This window comes from Panthera pardus, unplaced genomic scaffold, assembly GCF_024362965.1.
Source record: "Panthera pardus isolate Hobbes unplaced genomic scaffold, ASM2436296v1 HiC_scaffold_13, whole genome shotgun sequence".
Classification (NCBI taxonomy): domain Eukaryota; kingdom Metazoa; phylum Chordata; class Mammalia; order Carnivora; family Felidae; genus Panthera; species Panthera pardus.
This window is the reverse complement of record NW_026526688.1, coordinates 26,871,731-26,896,878: the sequence shown is the minus strand read 5'-3', so window position 1 is coordinate 26,896,878 and position 25,148 is coordinate 26,871,731. Positions and strand designations below refer to the sequence as shown.

The 25,148-nt window shown below is 45.7% G+C and overlaps 1 protein-coding gene and 1 long non-coding RNA gene across 4 annotated transcripts in view; one reads left to right on the top strand and one right to left on the bottom strand.

The window, feature by feature from the left end:
* The window catches only part of LOC109277247 (uncharacterized), a 156,459-nt gene that overhangs the window by 59,802 nt on the left and 71,509 nt on the right, over positions 1-25,148 (bottom strand). The window contains exons 4-5 of one of the 2 annotated variants that reach the window (XR_002085055.2): positions 19,948-20,081; positions 8,199-8,359 (exon numbers count right to left, since the gene is read on the bottom strand). This is a non-coding gene — a long non-coding RNA (uncharacterized LOC109277247). Of the gene's footprint in view, positions 1-7,936; positions 8,360-19,947; positions 20,082-25,148 lie in introns of those variants that run through there. The other variant, XR_002085054.2, reaches the window with a different exon arrangement.
* PPP1R3B (protein phosphatase 1 regulatory subunit 3B) lies at positions 5,472-17,252 on the top strand. 2 transcript variants are annotated; one of them, XM_019466802.2, is made up of 2 exons: positions 5,472-5,718; positions 12,549-17,252. In XM_019466802.2, the coding sequence occupies exons 1-2, from the start codon at positions 5,687-5,689 to the stop codon at positions 13,429-13,431; spliced, it is 915 nt and encodes a 304-aa protein (XP_019322347.2). In that variant the 5' UTR covers positions 5,472-5,686; the 3' UTR covers positions 13,432-17,252. The 2 variants fall into 2 exon arrangements, with proteins under 2 accessions (XP_019322347.2, XP_053756901.1); XM_053900926.1 differs by lacking the exon at positions 5,472-5,718 and adding an exon at positions 5,750-6,491.

Below are 25,148 nucleotides of genomic sequence, written 5' to 3'. Positions count from 1 at the left end.
TGTGCTGACAGCTCAGAGCCTGGAGCCTGCTTCAGATTCTGTCTCTCTCTCTCTCTCTCCCTGCCCCTCTCTTGCTCATGCTCTCTCTCTCTCTCTCTCAAAAATAAACATTAAAAATTTTTAAAAAAAAGAAAGGAAGAAGAGGGAAGAGGAAGCAGGGTCAGAATCAGGGAAAAAAGGAGAAGTTACTGAACTGTTCAGAGCAGTAAGCCTTGAGAAAGACAGTAGGCAACAGCCCTTATGTCTCAAGGGACTCTGCAGTCGAAGATGACCAAAGAATTAACAGAAGAAAATCAGAACGACACCTAATGTCTTTGCTAAGAATTAATACATGGCTATATCAATCTCCAAGGCTTAAATGGAAACAATGTCAAAGTTGGCCTTTGTATATTCTATAATCCTGCCTACTCACCAAGTAAGACCCATACTAATAGTTAGTTATCAGGTTGTTGTTTTTAGTGAAGTGTAATTTTATAACAGACCCGAGTAGCCTTTATAACAAATATTCTATTGTCCTCTGCATTGTTTTAAGCAGTAGGTGAAATAAACACGTTGGACCATGGGTCCCCCCTCTACCCTCCGAAATGTGTGCTCCTTGAGAGCTCAAGTAAGGCATGAGGCAGAGAAGGAATATTCTCCATACGGGGTGACTTCCTAGCTTCCATTGCTCAGCTTCTAGCTCCAAAACAGCCATGGTTTTCCATGTGGAGAAACTGTTACCGTGAGTTTCGAGAGGGAAGAATGCAGGCTTTAAGTCCTAATTCTCTAGAGGATATCAAATGATCATAAGGAAAACCACGAAGTCAGTTCAGGTGCTGCCTCTATGTTTCAAAGAAAAAGAGAAGTGATGGAAAATTAAAGGTGGCTGGAGAACATGGTGGGGTCCATTTAGAACTCATCGTGCATAAATATTTAATAGTTTTCCTCACCGCTCAAGTGAGTCACTGTTTTCTTAATGCCAATCCTATCGCAGCCTGTTTCTAAGAGCGCTATCCAGGCAGTTTTGGAAATAGCAGATGAAACCGGCTGAAACACAGTCGCTTACACCAAACCCAAAGTGCCTGCAGTATCCGAGGCATCTGACTCCAGAGGCATGTGGCACAAACAGCCCAGACCGAAGGGACAAGGCACGCGGCAGCCAAGTGGTCCGTCACAGGCCTCCAAAGAGCTTGACATATTGTTCTCCTCCGAAAAAATGCATGCCACTTGTCATGAAATTCTGGATGTTCTACAGAGGATCATATGTATACAGTCACGTGTTTAAATATAATTTATGACCACACCAGTCATGAACAAGGGATGAATGAGCAAAGAATATAAATATACATGGAGTTCTGCCTGATTCCGTTTAAGCCTGTGGCAAAGTGGTATTCCCCCATCCCAGCCTCTCCACCTTCTCTCTGACCAGTCACCACCTAATACAATTTAAGTCAATAATATGGGTTATGAAGTCTCCATTCATAACACAAATTGATTCTGTACTTTGAGATTCAAAGCTAAAGCAAAAGATGAGGTATGTAGCTATTTTTACCCAGGCACAGAATGTATGATTCAGTGGTAAAAATTCCCATGTGCCTTTTTTTTTTTTTTGTAAGCTAAGGTATAATTTGCCCCAAATCCACAAACCAAGACCTTAAGATTATTTAATTCTTAATTTTCCCCAATAGTGGGAATGAAAGATAAACATTGCTCTTTCTAAAAACAATTTGGCAATATAAATCAAGAGTCTAAAGAGCGTCTGTACTCATGGTCTGTACTCAGGGAAATAGGAAATAACCAGGGATGCAGGCAAAGGTTTAACTACAAAGATGCTTATCAAAGTGCATTGAAAATAGAGAAAATTTGGGGAAAAAACATCTAAGTGTCCCGCAATAAGAACATAGTTAAAGCATCGTCTTTGTATGCAAGAATATTATGCAGCTATCAAAAAGCATGTGAGAAAAAGTATAATATTATTAATGTACTCAAAATGAGAAGCTGTCATGAGTAAAAAATTAAGATCGTATACCTTCTTTATACTATGATCCTGATAATAGAATGTTTATGCATAGAATACACACTGAAAAAAAGATGGTGAATTATATTGGTAGCTATTGCTGGGTACTGCTGATTCTATCTCCAACTTTATATCTTTCCGGATTTTCTACAATGTCTACAGCAACCTAGCGTTCGTTTTACAATCATAAAAAAATAATAATAATAAATACAACTCAAAGGTATTGTAGCAGGTTCATAGGAAGAAGCTGCGACGCGCTCCGTATATGTAACTTTTAAAAAAGTAACACATTAGTCTCACTCGGGAACTCAAAGGCCCTCCCCAGTGAGGAAAATGCCCTACTGGGCTCTGGGAGCTTGGATGTGTAAACTCCTCAGGGTCTTCTCCCACACAAAGGAGACATTCTCCATAGACAAGAGGCTTACGGAATCCCTGTTAGTATTCAGATGCCTATCCCATAAAACATGACCTAGCAAGTCTCTTTCAGTCAGATCTGAAAGAGGGGCAGAGGGCCCCAGGTAACCTAATGCGTCCAGAACATGTCTGCAGCTCTGACAGGTGCAAACAACTCCACTTGTCTAAATATAAATTCACTTAGGCAGTTTGGGAACAGTCTTTCCCACTTTCTATTCTGATCAGGCAAAAGAATGTTCTCTTCTTGAGTTCTGACTCTTGATGCTGGTTATTTATATTTAGAGGCACTTTGCAACAATTTTTATCCAAAGAGAAGGAAAAGTTAGGACTCTAAGAAGAAAAGAAAAAAGAGATTTTTCTTCCAAAATCTTGGGTGAAGATAGACCTGGGCTTGGCTGTTTTTGAAATGTGCTCGGTTGAGAAGGAGATAAGATATTAATGATATTTTCAAAAACTTTATGGATGAACAGCAAGCTGATGTTAACCCATGCATAAAGAAACACTGTCTCACATTTAAGCCAGAAAGAAGACTTATTTTCTAATCAGCACAGTGGAAATTCTTTGGGGGAACATATAGAACTCTGCTCCTTTGCCAATTCCTGCCATGCTCTCCCCGTTACCCCTAAACTCTGACTCCCCCTTCAGGATTCTGTTCAATGCTCACTTCCTCAGCTGACCCTCCTCACTCCCATCCCACCTCCACAGCCACACATAAGCAGTCTTCCTCTTAGCTCCCAAAATACAGAAAATGAACCTTCCACACACATTTATTCTACATCAGTACTTATTAGCCTAAGAGCTTCTTGAAAGTAAGGTCGTATTTCACTCGTTTCCCACTTCCAGCAGCCAGGTTTATAGTAGTTACTCAATAATGTGTTAAATGAATAAACAAATGTGTAAGACTGAAGCTGAGCCCAAGTGCAAGGAAGACAGCCACCAAATAGCCACGAATAGCCACCAAAAAGAAAGTTTATGGGAAAATGATAATTAGCTTTGCTTAGCTACTACTAGGATTTTGGTTTATTTTTGTGGGGAGAGTTGGCTTATTAAATGAAACTAAGGCCAGATTAAATGAAATTGAGTGCCAGATAGTCTAAAAGGAACTTGGTATGCATTGACTAAAAGGTTGACACATTCTGTTTTTACTTTCTTTCTGCTATAAAATGACAGTGAGACAAGATTGTGACTAACGGCCAGTCCAGCTCTCAGCTTCTGGGGCACGGGAGTTGCTGAGTTCTGCTGGAACAGAACTTACTTCCCAGAACAGCCGACTTCCCAGCTCTGTTCTGATCTCGAAGGAGACCATGCTCTTTTCAAACTCAAGGACGCCACACTCCTACCTACCAAGACTGTGGTGTGCCACAACTAAGTTTAGCCCCACTCTCCTGGTCTGAAATAGTCACCTAACCCACAGGGGAAATTATGACCCATGGTTTCCTAGATCCATGTAAGGAAGATGCTTCCAAACCTTAATGCTATAGGTTTGTATTTACTTGTCCCAACTCCTTCCCAGTTTGGTTCAGATTGCCTTTTGCCTGCATTCATGTTGCAACACGGGTTGGCTCTTTATCTCTGCCCACTCCTCTAGCATGCTTGCTACCCTTGAGAAATGTAGCCAACACTTGGCTTAATAAATCCTCAACCTACTCATCAGCTAATAAAAGGGGTTGAGAGTTGGCAAAGGGAATATTCCATGGAAAATGTGTTTGCCAAACGCCTACCAACAGCTGATTTCAGAGGTGGTCCTCTATCATATATGTCCACTGAAAGAGAAGGAAGAAGCTAATAATTCCTCTTCAGATAGGCAGACTGTGTCTTGAGCTGAAGGCTTGTATTGGACTAATGCAACCCACCAGAGTTTTAGTTTTACATTTCTAGTAAAATTAGAATTTGCGCTCATCTCCCTTAAAGCAGAAGTTCCCAAATGCCGTGTTCAACAGAATGAATGTTCATAAAGCTAAATATATCCAATGTGAAGGAATAGCCTTTACTCTGAGATTGTTATTTTGTTTTTGTTGTTAAAGAGTATTTTTTAAAATAAAAGGACGGTAACACAAGACGGTAGGGTTTGTTTATGTTAATGTCTTGGCACTTTAAAAGGCTGACAACCCTCTATCAATTTCCAAACATCACGAAAACTAGAAAACTAGGATCCTCATCCCTGAAGTGGCTAGCTCAGAGCTGAGCGCCAAGGAGATGAATACATGACTATATAAATATATATTTAAATGAAACCATGTGAGAGGAAGGGTCTGGTCTCTTTTAGGGTCATCATTCTCTACAGACTTCAAGGTGTCTCACAGAGATCATGGAGGCCCTGTTGGTACAGGTAGTTGTAACAGATTCAAGCCAGGTAATTTCCTCTGAAATGTGCCTACCTATATACCTATATCTTCGGTACTCTGGCAGATGGCCCCAATAACAACTTTCTAAAACGATTTTACTGTATCCCTTTCACAGTTAACACCTGGACCCATGACTAACACAAAGCAAGCATCCGTAGTTACTTGTTTTCCACATGACCCTTACAGCTGAAGTGTCAATCCCAGAGCGCCTCTACCTAACACGGAGGCAAACACACTTCACATTCTCCTGGGGCTCCTCTGGGATCCGCACGTGATGGGGAAGTAAGGGACATCTGTGACCCCCCTGGCTCAAGCGTAAGATGAAGGCGGACCGCGGGACGGTGTGAATGCAACCGCAACTACCTCTGCAAATGTAGGCAGGCTTTGGCCCGCAGGGGCTTTGCCTAGGAAGAGGGAATTTGGCAAAGCCGCCTGCGACCCAGCCTTCTGGCTGTAACTGGACGCTCCTCTGTAGGAAAGTGCCTCTGCCCCCTGGCGCCCGTCCCCAGGCTTCTGATGAAAGAGTGACCCCACTGCCCCCTTCCCAGCCCCCGAACTGCAACACTATCACTCTGGGCGCGGGGCCCATCACGTGGCGAAGCGGTGCTATCCCGGACCGCGGCTCCACGGCCATTGGTCGACGGCTCGCGTCCCGAGCGCGCCCATTGGCTGTGGGGGGCGTTCACGTGAAAAGGGTTCCGGGATGGCTCCCCAAGTGGGGAGAGGTGCTGGAAAGTTAAAGGGAGCAGCGCGGCGGCTGGGAGCCTGAGTCCGGGGGACCGGCCGCAGGGACGAGGCGAGCGGGCTGCTCTCGCGCACGGACGGATGCGTCTGCCCGCCCAGGGCGCAGACCTGAGTCCCGGCCCCCCACTCCTGCCGTCGCCGCCTCTGCTCCTGCCACCTCGGCGCGGATGCTGCCGCGGGCTGGCGCATGTGTACTTCGGCACTTATGAGCTGTACTAGGTACGTCAGTCCCCAAGCCCTAGAGTCCCAGTGCAGGGCCGAGAAAGGGCTGCGAGGAGCGCGCAGTGGAGACCTTTGGTTCCTGCCACCTGCACTTGCACTGTCCAACTTGCAGTTGCACTACGGGGGTGGAACACTCTAGACGCGCTTGAGTGGAGAGAGCAACCCAGGGACCAGAGGTGGGATGGAGCCTGGCTGGATCCACGTGTTCCACAGAAGTGCGGGTCTGGCCGCAAGGAGTGGCCCAGGCTGGGACTCTTGTGCCGAGTTCGAACCTGGGACACGGCGCTTCCAGCCTGGGACCCGACAGTCCCGGAGAGTGTCCCCTAAATTGGGCAATTGGGGACTGGAGTACAAGAAAGGTCTCTTTTTTTCTCAGCGCCTCGGTTTCTCTGTAATATGCAAGGAAACACACTTGGGCCATCTCTCAGGTCGCCAAGTTGCGATGGGACACAGAGCCACCCCGGTCCCCGGTCCCCGGGCAGGGAATGTCCCGGGACGGCGGGGGAGAGTCTGCCGCGCGGGGACGCTCTCGCGGCGCCGCTCCGACCCGGGTTGCCCCGCCGCCCCGCCCTGGTGTGATAACTTGGGCTCCTCCCCCTCGTCGTCCTCCTCCCCCTACGGGTCATATCTCCGGGAACGGAGCGCAAGCCCTGCCTCCCGGACACACGACGCTCACGTAGTCCGGTGGTGGCGGCCTCTCCTGCCACCTCCCTGCGGACTCTCCGATGCAGCGAACCAGCTGGGAAGGGGGCTTCCCCGCGGTCCAAAAGGTGGGTGAGGGACAAGTCGAAGGAGGCTCCAGGAGTGCTTGGGGGCGGGGTGCAGGCCGGTTGGACCGAGGGGGGGCAGGGTCAGGATGGCTTTGACCTGTGGGATCTTCCAAGTCTGGAAGCTCTGGCCTGCCCCCTGCCCTGTTCATGCCCCGCTTTTGAACTCGGAGAAAGGGGTGTGGAAGGGACTTGCTGTAAAAGACAGGGTATAGGGTCCAGAAGGACATACTTGAAGAGTTGTGGCCTGTCGGGTGTTGTTTTCTGCTCTAAAGGAGAAAATTGAGGACAGGCTTGACTTGAATACTTGGGAGAGTTGCTGAAAGGTGTTGGAGCCTGTGGTCTGTGTGGCCGGGCCTCCTTGGGAGACCCAGGGTCAGGGAAAAGAGACGTTAGAGCTTTGAGCTGGGGTGGGGAGAAGAGGAAATGGTTCATTTGGCAAGGTTGTCCAGGAGCCAAGACTAAAGTGAAGACAGCCTGTGGACTCACCACAAGAGGAAAGTAGAGGTATTTAGGGAAAAGTGAGTGGGAAGAGAAGAGAAGTTAGTGGGCATTATTAGCAAACAAGAACGTCAGAGCCAGAAAGGACCTCAGAGGAGAAAGCTGAAGCCTGGACAGATTCAGTGATTTGCTCCAAGTGGGCAGCCAGGCATTCCCAGGCCAGTGCTGTTTCACATTGGGCATTGTCAGGTGGCAGGTGGAGTTTTCTTTCCTGTAATATGCAGCTGTGTGTGTGTATCTCAAAGATGCTTTAGATGATGGTTACAGGATAGAAGAGTTCAAGTGGCTGTTAAGGCTGTGAACAAGGGCCCCATGGTCTCAGTACAAAGGAAAATACGTCAACTGTATTCATATTATGTCAGCCAAACCTTTTGGGGGGGAGTAAAGTAATGGCAAAGGGGTAGATGGACATATCTTTTAAAAAAGTATAACCTAGTTGTGAATGCTTACCTAAGGTAGTTTCAGTGTTCCTGGTGGGTTCTTGGTCATCTGATTTTTCTGCCTTTTCTTATCAGAGTATGAAAATGGAGGACAAATATCTTGGCCTCAATCCCCAAAAAAGTTTATTCCTATAAAAGGCACAGCCAAAAAGTCAGTAGCTCGGCTGTCTGAAACTGTGAAGGTCATGTGGTTATTTTCTACCAGTCTATATATAGTTTTCACAGGAAAAACCACCATGACATCTAACCTGACCAGCCGTCCTGAGAAGGTGTGTTTTTTGGCACTCGTGGAACAGGGAAAGTGTTTCTGCAGAACTCTCCCTGTTTTCTCCAATTTTCACGGAGAGCTGGGATTTGCCATCTTTTGACCAGGAACCCTGAAATCTACCCTTGGGCATGGCCCAGTCTCTCGTGGCGCAAAATTGGTCTCTTGGGCATCTATGTGGAACCCAAGTGTTTGAGACTCGGAGTAACAGCCACTCGTATTCTCATGATCTTGTCCCGCAGCAAACTGGTATCCAGTCCTCTGTCATGCTCTACTGGTTCAAATATGTGTCTGTGTCTTCTCCTGCTGGCTGTTTCCCTGGCCAAGCTTGGTGACTTAGATTCCCTGGTCTGGGGAAAAAGGGGCTGAGCAGCCAGGGAGAGTGTCAGGCGGGGGCCTGAGATGCAGCCTGATGTGCACTGTGATGGCACCTTCTCGTTTTTATGTCATTTGAGGATAAAGCACCTTCCAGATGCCTTCCTTTCAGAGACTTAGGAAACTTACCTCGTACATCTCCACTGCTAGGAGGACTTGTGGGTGATGGACAGCCTTGTCACAGTCCATCGGGGAATTCCTGAGTAGAGGGTCAGGAGAGCTTCCATGAAACCAGAGTTTGGTACACTGCTTCTTAGAGAATGGTCTGGGTCATAAAAGCTGGGATCCACCTGTGAGGATAGGCAAGCGGCCAACAGTCAGATCGTATCCATATGTATGGGGCCACAGGGATTAATGTCCTCCCCTCCAGTTATGGTGACCCTAAAATAGTGAAGGGGACCCTGGGCAGTGATTGCTTGTGCAGTGTCCCTGAGGCAGTAGCCCTTGGGTGGCCAGGTAATTAACTTTATTTTTGCCTTTGATGGAAGAACGTTGCAAAACCAATTAGGCTGTAGAAAATGCCAGTGGAATTGTTTAATTAGAGCTGGCTCTGACCAGGATGTCACCTTCCCACCCCCATTTCCACTAGTGCTTAACAGCTTGGTGATAGAAGGGAGCTCAGGGGCAAATTTACACCCACTGGGTCCAAACAGGAAAACTTTACCAAGCTCTTCAACTAAGTCTTTGTAATCTTTAGGATTAGAAATTGAGAGTGACTTTAGTTTAAGTGTGCAGATCCTTTAACTGATCTGCTTGTTTTAGAATTCTGTTTCTACGGTATCCTGAGTTTCCCAACCTTTTTCTAATGAACTGTGCGGCAAAGCACGTAGGAGGTTGGTTTGCAGGCTTGAAGAGATCTAGAGAAGAAGATAGAGAACTTACAGTTGACCTTGTGCCGACTCAGGCAAGGAGGAAGGACTGTAGTGGACTGAGGGCAACTCCACCCCCCCTTGGGTCACACCCAGGTTGTCCAGGGTGGGCAGAGTGGGAGGGGCTGGGATGCAAGAGTGGGATGCTCACTTTGGGGGTATTTTCAATCCACATTTAATTAAAAAAAAAAAAAAACTACCCGTGTTAACATTAAAGCTGAAAGTACAATTCCAGTGCAGTCTAACCAATGCAATCTGTCAGTGCAGAGCCCGATATGTGGCTTGATCTCATGAACTGTGAGACCATGACCTGAGCCAAAATCAAGCACGTCCAGCTCAACCCACTGAGGCACCCAGGAGCCCCTAGGGGTTTCTTTTGACGTTGAACTCATTAGCCAACCCACAGACCCTCTGTAAACCTATCTTGCCTATTTCAGTCAGAACTTTTCCTTTCCAGGACGATTGCATGGATAAAACAGATAATAGAAAGCAAATTTGCTCCTAAAATGTTCACTAATTGGTTTTGTTAGAGGGGAAACAGTAAGACAAGTATCGTTTAAAATGTTATATTTAGGGGCGCCTGGGTGGCTCAGTTGGTTAAGCGTCTGACTTCGGCTCAGGTCACCATCTCGCGGTATGTGAGTTCGAGCCCCGCGTCGGGCTCTGTGGTGACTGCTCAGAGCCTGGAGCCTGTTTCAGATTCTGTGTCTCCCTCTCTCTCTGACCCTCCCCCATTCATGCTCTGTCTCTCTCTGTCTCAAAAATAAATAAATGTTAAAAAAAAATTTTTTTTTAAATAAATAAAATAAAATGTATGTTTAGATAACTACATTGCAGCTATAATTTATTGTTTTTGCTTTGAATGTGTATGTTTCTCCAGTCAGTCATCACTAAATGGTTCCTGCATCCTAGGGGAAGGGTTATATTTCTTTTGGAAAATGGGATCAAACCCAGTACGTCTTTGTTCTTATTTTTCTTTGTATATTTGATCAAATATACCATCACCCTGAAGCCCCCCACCAGTGGGCAGGAACCAGGGCAGGCCTGAGAGCAAGCAGCCCAATCCCAGCACATACCTTCCCCTTTGCCATGGCGAGGGGAGAGAGGTTTGGGAAGGAATCCACACCCTGTGTTCTGCAGTTCACAGACCAGATTTTAATCCTGGTTTCATCACTGACTTCTTCATTAGCCCATTGTAACCATCAAATCAATATAAATTTGCCATGGTAAGTGGAATGATAAAAATTGCTTGACTTTAGCGAGGCCGTAGTGTTTGATAGGATAGGTTTTTGGCCAATCTTAAATATTTGAGGCATTTTTTAGATTCATTTTACCCCTTGATGTGATTTTGGAAAATACAAGAAACACAAAACAGGAAAACAGAGTTCCTGAAATCACATCACCTGGATATTCTAAGGGTTTTAAATCTATCTCTAGTCTTTTTTTCTGCGCATATACCTAATATTTTTCTCCCACAAATCTAGTCTATGTACAATTTTATCTTCTCTGTTTTTTACATTGACAGTATATTATTATCCATTTTTTCTATGCCAGTTATATCTTTTTTTTCCAAATAATAGTTTTAATGATGATATAAAATTTTATCACTGGATGTGGTGGTATACTTGATTTAACCAGATACCTGTTATCGCTTATTTAGGTTATTTTCATTTTCTCACGTTTTCCTCCCTAGGATGCTGCATTGACCATTTTAGTACATTAACCCCCATGCATTTTTCATTAACTCTTTAAAATGAATACCTGTATGCGATATTAGAACCAAAAATGATCGGGACGCCTGGGTGGCTCAGTCGGTTAAGCGTCTGACTTAGGCTCAGGTCATGATCTCACGGTTCCTGGGTTTCCAGCCCCACATCCAGCTCTGTGCTGACAACTCAGAGGCTGGAGCCTGCTTCGGATTCTGTGTCTTCCTCTCTCTCTGCCTTTCCCCCTCTCACATGCTCTCTCACTCTCTCTCTTTCTCTCAAAATGTATAAAACGAATATCTCAAAACGAATAAATGTTAAAAAAAGAACCAAAAATGAGAAGAATATTTAGAAAGGTTGTGCTGACTTATACTAATACATGTGTTTATATTATCTTTTTTTTTTTTTTAATTTTTTTTTTCAACGTTTTTTATTTATTTTTGGGACAGAGAGAGACAGAGCATGAACGGGGGAGGGGCAGAGAGAGAGGGAGACACAGAATCGGAAACAGGCTCCAGGCTCTGAGCCATCAGCCCAGAGCCCGACGCGAGGCTCGAACTCACAGACCGCGAGATCATGACCTGGCTGAAGTCGGACGCTTAACCGACTGCGCCACCCAGGCGCCCCTATATTATCTTTTAAATGTCTTTACTAACTCAGTAGTCAATAACAGGCATTGTTTTCTAATCTAAATTCTTTAAGTTGGACATTTTGTATATTTATGGGCCAATTTTAATTTTTTTCAGGAATCTTCTATTCATGTTCTTTGCTCATTTTTCTGTGTTGACTATTTTACTTTGTTATTGTTTTGTAGGAACTCTTTGTATATGAAGGTATTAACTCTTTGCTTCCATGCTTTTTATAAAATGTTTTCCCAGTTTGTCTTTAATCATTTGGTTTTATTTTTTCTCACTTCTAGAAAAATATAGTTTTTAGGAAGTCAGATTTAACCTGATCTTGTAGCATGATTCTCTTTGCCTTTTATTCTTATAGAGACTATTTTCCACTACAGAAAAAAACAAATATTCACCTATATGAAAGGCTGAAAACAACTGAATTGTTGGCATTTTTTAAAAGAAAAATATGCTGGAATATAAAAATCTAGGAGCACGTGGATGGCTCAGTTGGTTAAGTGACCAACTCTCAATTTCGGCTTTGGCTCAGGTCATGATCTTACAGTTTGTGAGTTCAAGCCCCACATCAGGCTCTATGCTGACAGCCAGGAGCCTGCTTGGGATTCTCTCTCCCCCTCTCTCTGCCCCTCCCTCACGTGTGCACACACACACTCTCTCAAAATAAATAAACATTTTAAAAAATATTTAAATAAGTAAATAAAAATAAAAACCTACTGTACAGCTTTGTGTCTGTCTTCCCCATTGAATCCCAGTGTCTAGCATAATATCTGGCATATAGGTACTACCAATATTCGTGGCATGAGTTCATTTATTTTTATCCTATTAAAGCCGTCTTCACCAAAGTGTGTTCCTCAGAACATGTGTTCCGCAAGCTGTTCCACAAAAAAAAGGATTCCTTAGTTAGATAAGTTTGGGAACTCTTGCAGACCGCCTGTTCTTTTCAGTATTCCCCAAAGCGCTCTGGCATGTGAGGCCCCCCAAGAAATTCCGACAGAAAAACCTGTGAAAATAGTTTGTTTTTTCATTTGTTTTGACCCCAGTCCTCTTTTTCACCCCACTTTACAGTCTTAATGTCCCCTGAACCCAAGGTCATGCTGGATCACACTTGAGTTAATACGGAACCACAGCGGAGGGGGGCCGGGGGGTGGGAGGCGGGGAGAGGGGCTGGGCCAGAGCTGAAGGCAGACATTGTTCGCCAGTCCCCGTTCGAATGAGGAGTTTAACTTCTGTCTGATCTCACGGCCGTTTCTTTCTTTCCCCTTTTGCCAGGGTTCTAGCCTGTTCCTCTAACCCAATGATGGCTGTGGACATAGAGTGCAGGTACAGCTGCATGGCCCCTTCCTTGCGCAGAGAGAGGTTCGCCTTCAAGGCTTCGCCAAAGCCAAGCAAACCACTGAGGCCTTGCATTCAGCTGAGCAGCAAGGATGAAACCGGCGGAGTGGTGGCCCCCACCGTGCAGGAGAAAAAGGTGAAAAAGCGGGTGTCCTTCGCAGACAACCAAGGGCTGGCCCTGACAATGGTCAAAGTGTTCTCGGAATTCGATGACCCGTTAGATATTCCGTTTAACATCACTGAGCTCCTAGACAACATTGTGAGTCTGACGACAGCAGAGAGCGAGAGCTTTGTTCTGGATTTTTCACAGCCTTCCGCAGATTACTTAGACTTTAGAAATCGGCTTCAGACCGACCACGTATGCCTTGAAAACTGTGTGCTGAAAGACAGAGCGATTGCTGGCACAGTGAAAGTGCAGAACCTGGCGTTTGAGAAGACGGTGAAAATACGGATGACATTTGACACTTGGAAAAGCTTCACAGACTTTCCCTGTTGGTATGTGAAGGACACTTACGCTGGTTCAGACAGGGACACGTTCTCCTTTGACATTAGCTTACCTGAGAAGGTTCAGTCTTATGAGAGAATAGAGTTTGCTGTGTGCTTTGAGTGCCGCGGACAGACTTACTGGGACAGCAACAAAGGCAAAAACTATAGGATCATCCGGGCTGAACTGAAGTCCTCTCAGGGAACAGCCGAGCCACAGAACGGACCAGATTTTGGAATATCCTTTGACCAGTTTGGAAGCCCTCGGTGTTCCTACGGTCTGTTTCCAGAGTGGCCTAGTTATTTAGGATACGAAAAGCTAGGGCCCTACTACTAGTGACTGTGCGTGACAGAGCGTGGCTGAGTGGGTCCAGGGAAGTCTAGCTGCAGTCACAGGCAGGCGGAGACGGAGCCAGAGAGCAGCTGAACTGCCATTAGGCACAGTTTTTGAAAAAGAAAGGATCCTACTCACTTTTTTCTGAAGCCAGCAAAACCCAGCCAGGGTTAGATCTCACAACTGGTTTCGCACGCCAGGGTAGATGCGGGGTGCTGGTCTGCTCGGCACCTGCGGCGGCCTCGGCCTCAAGGGTCGGAGCAGGAGACCAGTGCGGGAAGGGCCTGGGCGGGAACCAGCCTTGCGGGCAGTGCTGGAGAAGCTGGAGGGCAGTGGCTTTGAAATGATGCAACCAGAAGCGTGATCCGGCTGCCTGGAGGGGCCGCGCCTCCCTCCCCGGGATGTGGAAAATCAGTCACCTGAAAGTCACTCCGTGCCCAGTCACCTCCCATTGGACCCTTGCGGCTCATCTTTGTGCCCTGTCTGCCCAGCCGGGTCGCCCCCCCCCCACTCCCCACCCCTTGCTGCTGCTGTTCCGGGTCTCCACGTACTTCACGCTTTATCTCTGTGCTCTTTTTTTTTTTTTTTTTTGCATTTTATTTTCGTCCACAGCTCATCTGATGCAGAGGAAAAGATAAGCAAGGCAAATTAGCCTGTGCCAAAGACAGGCATTTCCTCTTTCTGACCCCACAGAGCGTCCAGCAGAGAACGATGCCCCAGTTAGCAAAAGTAACCGGCTCCAGTGCTGGGTTACAGACTATGACAGGCAGAACAGTCTGGGCGGGACGCGGGTAGCATGTCCGCTTGGCGTTTGGGGGAGCTTTCGAAGTACTCGCTCCTGAGTCACCAGACGGCTCCGTTACAGGATTTGTTTGAACTCGCTCGCCGGTTTGCAGGCACCCCATTCTTCACAAAGGGATTTGAGACTCTCCTTTCCTCGAGAGCCCTCCTTCCTGCCGTGTTCAGGACATTGTAATTTGCAGATCCCATCTATCCTCAAAGCCTTCAGTGAGTGTTTGGTCTAATGCTGACCGTGATCTGCGACACCCAGGCCTCTTTCTGAGCACGCAGGGACTGTGACCTGGGGCTTCTTATTTATGGAGTGCAAGTGCATAAAGGGATCAGGGAGAAAAACCTCACCAAGTTCTCATATTTTATTTTCCATGTTTGGCGACTCTGAAATATCAGAGGTTACTTGTTCTTAACCATATTGGACTAATGCATTAAAAGTTGTCGGTTCATACTGATGTGAGACTCCTGGGACTTTCATTGACAGATGGATCCCCAGAGCCTGTGAGTTTTCTTGGGCAAGACTGGCTTGTACTTGGGGGTGTTTAAAAAATATTTTTACATAGGTATTTGAAGAAGGTTGGGTTTTTTTTTTTCTGTTTTGCTTTTGTTTTTGGAGCTTAGTTAAATGGCTGTCTCGTTTTCCTTTTGCCTGATCTGCGTAAAGTGAGGCAGGAAGAGGGGTGCACAGCTGCCTGGACACGGAGGCACAGCTACTGGCATCGGCAAGCGAGGAGTCGTCTTTGGCTTGCGTGTTCCAGACCGAAAAAAACCTCCTGGCTTCTGTGGCTTTGTCCATTGGCGCCAGGCAGGTATGGAGGGTCCAGGCTCCTAGAGTTTTGTGGTTGGGTTTTTTTGTTTTTGTTTTTTTCTTTCTGTTTTGAACTTTAACATATTTCGACTTTTTAAATGTTCTTAAGCGGTGTGGTGGTTGATGTTAGTTCTCGTTCCTAAAACTGGCTGTTACTAGTCTGCGACCTAGTGCTTTATTGCTTATGCCTCTCCCAGGTGGGTAGGACTCGGGGATTGCGTAATACAATATATGGGACAGTCACATTTTTGTCTTGTGCTGAACTTGGGCAGAACTGTGTTTTATTCTAAGCATATCTTACATCAGGCACACAGACGGCACTTTTGTTGTTACGGATCTGGCGACCAGCATGATTGATAGTGCAAATCAAAGTCGAATGGAAGCAAAACTGATTTCATAGAGGTCGGGAATATATTTTGTTTTAAGAAGTCCTGGGCCACCTCCGTCCAGTCAAGAAAGGTACAGGGTGCACTGTCATTTACATGTTACCAGACTAAAGGGAACGAGATCACTCTCTATGCAAAAGAAAAATGCCTCAGGTGGCTCCCGTTCGTTTTTTCAGTAATGGTGATCTTCAGACATTCCGGGGTCAAATTTGAAATATGGTAATTCAGTGATCAGTATCTCTTAAAACAGCCATAAACCCTCCCCCCACCATTCTTTCCTGGCAGCTCACCCCAGCTTTGTTGCTGGGGGCACTGGTTGCAACCCCCCCCAGCCAGTACACCTGGGATGCTCAGCCTCCCAGGCAAGTCGTCACCTGCTTGCAAAGACCCTCCCCTGGCGAGAGAATGCAGTTCCCTGTCAGTCATTTCGCTGAGCGAGGGGCCTCTGAACAGTTGCACTGTCTTTATTCAGTCGTCAGTCCATCTCCCTTTGGTCCAGTTCTGTCCCAGGATATCCACAGATGGCCCCGGGACCTGCTTCAACAGAACCTCTCCTTCTTTCAGAGCTCACCATCAGTAAATAGGTCCACACACAGTGACAAGTTTCTTAGTTGGAGACGTCATTGCAGCCTGACTTGGGGGTTTGACCCTCAGACAGCTGTCGGTTATGGTGACCAACGTCCCCCAGCCCCAGTGCCCTTCCCAAGGTTGTCCCCAAAGGACCAGCCTCCCGCCCAGAAATGGAGAACCAGCTCCGTTTCATTTCCTATTTATTTCCCAAATACCCTGGGAAGCATTGGCAAATTAGGTGCAATAAATAAGCTGGACTATAGAAAGATACGTAATAAATAAGCTTTCAGTGTTTCTTGGAAGGTATGGAGCATTTGAATGGGTTTCTTTTCTCTTTCTTTTTTTAAGTATTCTTATGGTAGGGGAACTGGTGAGAAATAAGGGGAGTTTACGTAGTTCTCCAGAAATTAAAACCATTTCAGAGTCAAGGTAGAATTTATTTTTCCTCTAAGATTTAATTTTAACTGTGGCAAAACATTACTCTTTTCCACGTTTTTTTAAAGGTGTAAATTGTGAACTGCTAAAAGAATGTTTTTGTGGTTTTGATCCTTGCATATAATTTGCATTTTAAAAACAAGCATTGCTTGTAGTCACTTGGATGTTAAATGGGTTGTATATTATGTTTATAAACCAAAAAAGTGTCAACTCATTTTTTAAAAGTGCCCTGTTTTCTGGGCTCTTCCCTCTCTGTGAAGTGAACGAAAACCTTGCGTGTTGTCCACCTGTTTCCTCCTGTAAAATTCCTCCCCTGGATGCGTGGCCCTCTGCTCTGGGAGGCGCCCATCACTGATACTGGGAATAAAAAGTCATGAGCATAATGGGACCTTACAGGGTCCTGGAAGACCTTCTGGCAGGTTCTGTGCACTTCCTGACCGGGAAGTTCGGCTGTGGTTACACGCGCCTTTGCCTTGCCATGGTCGTCAAGCTCGTCGGCCCAAGTTGTAAAGCCGTGAATGTTTTTGCAGTTTGGGTGATCTGATCCCAGAGACCTCTGGACCCGTGAGGACCCCCAGGAGGGCAGCTGCGATGACTGTGGCTCACTTTTACTCCAGCGTGAATGTAAAACGGAAGGCTTGTCTTCATTCGATGCCTAAAAGTGCCTTGTTGTGAAACGTCTGCATGTTTTAAAAAAATAAATATTTTTGTACACAAAGTTAAAGGGGGGATGCACTTTAAAATCACAAGAATGGGTGTCTTTTGTGTGGTGTAAGAGAGTAGGTTGTCTGTATCTCAAATGTGAAAATATAATAAAGGTAGAAAAAACAAAACTGAAACTGTTCTATTTTAAAACTGACTCTATTCTGGGAGTCAGAGGCTGAGAATGTTTTTTATGATTTTCTTTTCTTTCTTTCTTTCTTTCTTTCTTTCTTTCTTTCTTTCTTCCTTCCTTCCTTCCTTCCTTCCTTCCTTCCTTCCTTCCTCTTCCTTCCTTCCTTCCTTCCTTCCTTCCTTCCTTCTTTTCTTTCTTTCTTTCTTTCTTTCTTTCTTTCTTTCTTTCTTTCTTTCTTTCTTTCTTTCTTTCTTTCTTTCTTTCTTTCAAGTTCTATGCCCAACGTGGGTCTTGAACTCACAACCCCAAGAGCGAGAGTCGCAAGCTCTACCGACTGAGCCAGCCAGGCACCCCTGGGGAGAATTATTTTCAATCTGTATGTTTCGACATACAGAATATAGGTTTCCAGAGGGATGGACTGCAATCAGTGGCTGAGTTGAAAAGCTGTGAGACACACAGGAAGGGTGGTAAGGGTGGTAATTGCTTTTGAAGTTGTCACAGCAGTAAAGCTGGTCATAGTGACAGAAATAAGTGCTAGGGAAGAAGCACAGGGCCAGTGTTGTTCGGAACCCATTTTTACTGATCTGAGGGCATGTCTCCTACCCTCTCATTTGCTCTTGAAGCATATTTTTGGTTTCACTGTTTTTTTTTTAACGTGTGGGGTTTTTTTGTTTTGTTTTGAGACCGAGAGCACACAGGGCAGGGGCAGAGAGAGAGGGAGACACAGGATCTGAAGCGGGCTCTGCACTGACAGCAGAGAGCCCAATATGGGGGGGTCGAACTCACAAACTACGAGATCATGACCTGAGCCGAAGTTGGATGTTTAACCAACTGAGCCATCCAGGCGCCCCTCTGGTTTACTGTTTTTAAAGGTGGAAAAACTGTAAATGCCCATGGTAGCTTGTAACTACTTACTCAAACTATAACCAGCAAAACGGACCAGCTCCTGGTGGGACCTCTTCTCCTTTGGGTGTCAGACATTCACCCTAAGTAAGATTTCCAGGGACGTTTTGGGGTGCCTGGGTGGCTCAGTTGGTTAAGCATCTGACTTCAGCTCAGGTCATGATCTCACAGCTTGTGAGTTCAAGCTCCACGTCGGGCTCTGTGCTGACGGCTTAGAGCCTGGAGCTGCTTTGGATTCTGGGTGTGTGCGTCTCTCTCTCTGCCCCTCCCTGCTCGCATTCTGTCTCTCTCTCAAAAATAAATGATAAAACATTAAAAAAAATATATTTCTAGGGACATTTTATTTCAAAGTTCAGAAGATGGGACAGAGGGAGAGGCAAATTGTTGCCAGATGTTTCCTGTAACTCGGGCTGTGCCGCACTGCAGAAGGCAGTGGGGTTCTGCAGTGGGGAGGTAGAGCCTGTTAAACCTCAGCACCTAGTAAATAAACGCAAAAAAGGACCTACACACAACTGCCTTCCTCAAGGCTGCCAGGCACTGCCCACAATTGGCCTTCGCAGAAATGGGCAGGGGGAGGAAAGTAACAGTGGTTTCTATGAATGTCTATTTGAGATTCAGTACGGTTTGCATAATCCTTAAAGAAGTCTAACTTAGGAGACAGACAGCTCCGAGATGGCTGGAGGAAATTAACAACAACAGAACAAAACACTCTTCTAGGGCAGTGTCCCCAGAATAGCAAACACCCAGTCCTGAATTACTCTCAACATTTACTGCTTATCTATCATGTGCAAGGCGGTGCTAGATGCTGCTTCTACCCAAACCCTGTAAGAGACATTCATGTTCAAGGTGAATCCTCTCATAGCCAGGAAAAGCCGTGGGTTATGCTGTGTGTCAGTGTAAGGATTCGAGAAGCCTGGACTCTGGCCTTGACTCTGCTGTCCCCCTGTCATGTGCTCTCCTGAAGGGGCTCTGAGTGTTTCCAGCAGGGATAAGGTTAAGGATAACGATACTGAGTACTTAGGAGCCAGCCAACACGTTCTTTTGAAAAATGCTCCTAAATATAAACTTGTGAGAAATACCATGTATCCTGCCTACATTCTTCATAAGAATCACAGGAACGAATAGCATTCCAGACAACAGCTTGGACTTCATAACACCCGTGTTCAAGCTGAAGAGACACCAGCTCGTTTTCATGGGTAAAAGGTATGAAGGCCCTGGGTGTGTTTCCTAAAGTCACATACCCAGTCAGTGGTAACGCCATGGACGACCACATGGGTCTTTTATTCTTTTTCTAAGAATTCTCCCCGTAACACTAGAATCACTCTCACAGAACTGAGACTAGAAGTCATTCTGAAAAGAAGTCCCTCAGATTGGAGAGATGCAGAAAACCGGGGAGGAGTGAACACGTCTTTAGATGCAAATGGCATGTCCCTCCCAAAGGCTTCCTCAGCACCCACGAGGCCCACAGGCCACGAGCAAGCATAAATGCAAACAGCACGTGATTTGGGTATCCAAGGGCCCAAGTGGGTGTGATCGGGGGCAAGAAACCACCAAAGGGTCCTGTGGCTACGGAGGCGCTGTCGCTGACGGGCAGGACTGGCGGCCTCAGCATTGACTTCCACGGGAGTGGAAGCCATGTGGTAGCACAGCAAGGCTCTAACCCTCCTTCCCCTCCCTTTGCCATGAGGAGCCTTGACGAGGAGAGAGAGAGGGAATCTCCATGGCGGTCTATGTCCACATGGGATTCTCTGGTAGGTGACATGTTCAGTTGGCGTCATTCACAAACTTACCGATGTGTCTCCGTAGCATCGGGCCCTCCGCTGGACTCGAACTTGGCAGCAGTAAGATGAGAAGGCATGACGGTCATTTTCCTTGGGGTCGAAAACATTAACAATGATCCAGGATCCTGGCCCTTCACCGCCAACTGCAAGACGAGAAGGTTAGAGCAGGGGCTGGCCACCTTTTTCTGGAATTGGCCAGGGAGTGATGATTTTAGGCGTTTTGGGCTGCATTCAGCCTCTATCACATATTCTTCCAAAACAAAAACAAAAAACGAAACTTTACAAATGTAAGAGCCATTCTGAGCTGCGGGCCTGTACAGTAATACGGAATCAGGCCAAGGACTAGACTCGAACTGCTGGTTGTAGTTTGCTGGCCCTGATAGAAAAGCCTCCGAGGGAGAGTGAGGCTTCAGAGTGAACACACAGACCCAGGGCTGAGGCCTGGAGTCCACTTCTCCATGTGTTCACTTAGAGACCATATAGTTTATGGCCCAAATGGGAATGCTTTTAAGAAGGAGCAGAGTTGGGGTGCCTGGGTGGCTCAGTCAGTTAAGTGTCTGACTTTGGCTCAGATCATGATCTCACAGCTTGTGAGTTCGAGCCCCGTGTTGGGCTCTTTGCTGACAGCTCGGAGCCTGAAGCCTGCTTCAGATTCTGTGTCTCCCTCTCTCTCTGCCCCTCCCCTGCTCACACCCTTTCTCTCTCAAAAAATAAATAAGCATTAAAAAAAAAAAAAAAGGAGCAGAGGTGCTATGAATTATCATGGAGCACTCAGCGTGAGTGGGGAGCAAGCCCCGGCAAACCCTGGAGTGAGCCCTGACAGTGCTCACCTGGCCTGGGCCTGGAGATCTTCTCAGACCTTTGGGGAGCTCAGAAAACCCAGCCGTGGGCTCAAATCAGTTCTGGCTGGATAGTGCTTTTTTTTTTTTTTTTTTTTTTTTTTTTGGATGGGTTACAACGGAGTGGTGATTTTGTCTGTGGTTTAGATGTGTTTTTGTTGGTTGGGTTTTCTGTTTCCTAATTGTAGCGCTGAGGGCCAAAAGCCCTCTGGAAACTCCAGTCAATCCAAAGAGGAAAGGGGTTATTCACGGTTTGGACTTATATCTTACTACCTCTCTCTCCCCTCCCCGTGGTCCCCACCAAATAGGGCATGACAGACTCCCTGAGAAACTTGTTTACCGTGACAGAGACAGAGACTGAATCTAGCAGTCATTCAAGCCCTGGTCCCCAGAAAGTAACACGGAAGTGCTCCTGGGAATTTTGCCAATGACATGATCTCAGCTCATCTTTCTCTGGCCCATAAAGTTCAAGAGGCCTTAAGAAGCACAGAAATGAAGGAGGTGGAAATTCATCTCCAAAGCATCCTGGGCCTCCCGTCCTGCTGGCCCACATGATCTTTCTTTTAAATCTGTCACCTCCTCCTGTTGGTGTTGACCTTTAGCCAGAACTGAAGGAAGGTCTGCTGAGAAAACCCTCATGTTAGTGCTGTGGGGACTTGGAAAGGTTTCTACGAAGCCCCAATATACCCAAAGGGAACTAGTGGGGGGGGGGGGCGGTGAGGCTTTCCAGGGTTCACCCCTCTTTCAGAGAAAGTAGGGACACCACACATCACAACCTGTGCTGTTACAGTTGATGAGAAAGAGAAATGACTTACTTCTTCCACCGGGGCCACCTCCAGGGCCACCTAGTTAATTGCCCTTTGGGAGACACCTTGGTCCCATTTGAAGGTGGAGCTAGCTAGGTGACATTTCACTCATCCTACTATCATACCATGTTATTAAAAAAGTATTTTATTATTAATCATTTGCCATTAATCCATGATCGAAACACTGAAACACCCCCCCAAATATTTTCGTAAATTCTTTGTGCACACTGTTTTGCACATTTGCTCATGTGACAAAGCATTTGTTCATTTGAATTCTCCAGTAGCTTTTCCATCAGCTGATCAATCACCTCCCCACCTTGAATCCTCATGCTTTATATTACTCATGCATAATTATTATACACACACACACACACACACACTCTGAAAAGAAAAATCAAAGAAAAAATATTTTCTGTCCAAAAATGCCTTTCGCACCAGCTCATTTCTCTGCTCTCACAAGGGGAGTTTCTGCCCCAAAGCTTCAGGAGAGGCGTTCTTGGTTCCGGCCAGGACTGAGGGCAGCACTGAATGAATTCCACTGCCTGCAGTAGCCAGATCAAGAAAGGAAGGCATTTGACACAAGGCGTTGGTTCTTCTCCCCCTCCCAGCATCCCTCACTCCTCATCTGCTCAGTGTCCCTGCTATCTCCCCAGACAGGGAATGCGGAGAGACTCCAGCCCTGAGGAACAGCCACCTCAGTCAGGAGCCCTGGCGCTTTTCAAATGTATAACGAAGGATTGAAATCTGTTCTTGAGCCAAATATTATGGGAATGCAATTTACAAAATAGATGGAAAAGGAGCTGCCCAAGGTGGAAATTGCGAGAAGCAGGGAACCATGCCCATTTCCCCTCCCTGGACTCCTAGGACACTTCCTAAGAGCCCCGTGGCCCAGAAATAAAGGGTGAGAACCTTTTCCTGAGAGCACAGAAGTTATAAGCCTCCTGCTTCCTATGCTAGTGAATGTAGTTCAAGGATATCCTGTAAAAGAAAACAAAAGCAAGCTGACAAACAAAATTTCTATGGGAGCAAAACACAAAAATTTAACCCCACATTCTGCAAAAGGGCTTGGTTATGTTTTGGTTATGCTATCAGAGATAATTATTATCTTCCTTCACACACACAAAAATCACTGGCTTGTTCACAAGAACCTCATTGGAGTTGCCTTTTCTTGTAGGTATGTGTCTCACATTTACATACAAAAATTAAACTTCCTGACAAGGCAACTTCTACTCCATACTAACAACAATACACAAAACAAAATTACTGAGTGCTTCTTTATTTTTTCTTTAAAAAAAATTTTTTTAACACTTATTCATTTTTGAGAGACAGAGAGAGACAGAGCATGAGCAGGGGAGGGGCAGAGAGAGACGGAGCACAGAATCCGAAGCAGGCTCCAGGCTCTGAGCTATCAGCACAGAGTGACACAGGGCTCGAACTCACTGACCATGAGATCATGACCTGAGCTGAAGTTGGACACTTAACCGAGTCACCCAGGCGCCCCCAAAATTACTGAGCACTTCTGTGGGCAAAGCTGCAGTTGGGGCCAAGTGCTCTGGGGAATCTAGAAAGAAAAAGACAGAACGTTGTCACCAAGTCCCTCCCATGGTGATGTTAGCCTTTTCTTCTCCTAAATGGTATATGTTTTTACTACATTTACTTGCATCAAACTAAGCCCAGACAGAAAGCACTAAAGTTTCTTTTTTTAAAAAATTAAATTTGTTATTTTGAGATCATTGTAGATTCACATGCAATTTTAAGAACTAATGAGAGCCAGGGTACTGTTTACCAAAATTCCCCCAATGGTAACATCTGGTATAAGTATAATACAACGTCACAATCAGGATGCCGACATTGATGTGGTCAAGACGTAGAACATTTCTTCAATCACGAAGGCCTCTTATGTCGTCCTTTTATAGGCACACCGCCTTGCTCCCTCTTCTCCCCATCCGCTCCCCCACCCCCATCCCGCTGGGGCCTTGACCTCTGGCAACCACAAATCTGGCGTCCATCATTTATAATTTTGTACTTTTGAGAATGTTATAAAAATGGAATCATATGGTATGTAACCTCTGGGGATTGGCTTCCACTCTACATACTTCCCAGAAGATCCATCCCAACTTGTTCCATGTATCAGTTTGTTACTTTTTATTGCTGAGTATTCCATGGTATAGACATTCCAGTTTGCTGAACAATTAATATATTGAAGAGCACTGAGTTGCTTCTGGTTTAGGGCGATTCCAAATAAACCTGTTAGGAACATTCATGTGCATATTTTTTACGTGAACATAAATTTTTGTTTATCTGGGGTGATGGCCCAAGAGTGTGAAATTGCAGGGTGATATGGTAGCACCATGTTTCGTCTTGTAAGAAACTGACAAACGGTTCTCCAGAGTGGCTGTACCATTTTGCAATCCCACCAGCAATGTACACAATTTTTCCACATCCTCATCATCTTATGGGGGCATCACAATTTTTTATTTTAGCCATTCTGAGAGGCGTATAGTGCTAACTCATTGTGCTTTTAGTCCGCACTGCCCTAATGGCTAATTAAGGTGGATGCCCTTTCGTAGATGGCTCTGTTCCCATCTATGTACCTTCTATGGTGAAATGTCCATTCATATCTTTTGCCCTTTTTCTAATTGGATTGTTCAGAGACTTTTGTTTGTTTCTTAACTGTTGAGTGTTGAGAATTCTTTGTATATTCCAGATATAAGCCCTTTGTCAGATGTGTAGCTTGAACATATCTTCTCTTCATCAATAGCTTCCCTTTGCATCCTTTTCACATGGACTTTCTCAGAGCAAAAAAAAAAAAAAAAACTTTTTATCAGTTATGGGATGCTTTTATGTCAAGTCTGAGAATTCTCTGCCTAGCCCTAAATCCCAAAGACTTTCCCCCATATTTTCTTCTAAAAGTTTTATAGTTTCACATTTTAAATTTAAATATATGATTCATTTTGAGTTAATTTTTGTATAAGGTGAGAGGCTTGGGTGCAGGCTCATTCTTCTCGTCACAGAAATCCACTTGCTTCAGCACCTTTTGTGGACAAGTTCCTCCCTGCACGGGATTGCTCTTGTATCTTGGCCCAAAGGCAGCTGGGTGTGTTTGCGGGGGTTCTCTATTCTGTTCCACTGGGGTACGTGCCTGTGCCTCTGGCAATACCACACAGCCTTAGTGACTGTGGCTTTACAGTAAGACCTAATATCAGGTGGAGTGATTCTTGCCTCTTTACTCTTCTTTTTCACAATTGTTTTAGCAATTCTAGGGATTGTCTTTTCATACAAAGTTTAGAAGAATCTACGGCAGCAGCTGTAGGTAGCGTTCTGCTGTTCGTTCCTGTAATTGCAAGCACGTGCGCGCGCACACACACACACACACACACACACACACACACACACTGAGAAAGAGAAGTCTGTATTTTAGTATCCAGAGAAAGGTCTTTGCAGTGTTATCATAGACTGCACTTTTCACTCTCAGCTTTCCTTGTCGCTTTGCCACCTTTGCGCTGTGGTTCAGGATGTGGCCATGAATCACAGTATTTCATAATGCCCGAGTGAAAAAACTGTA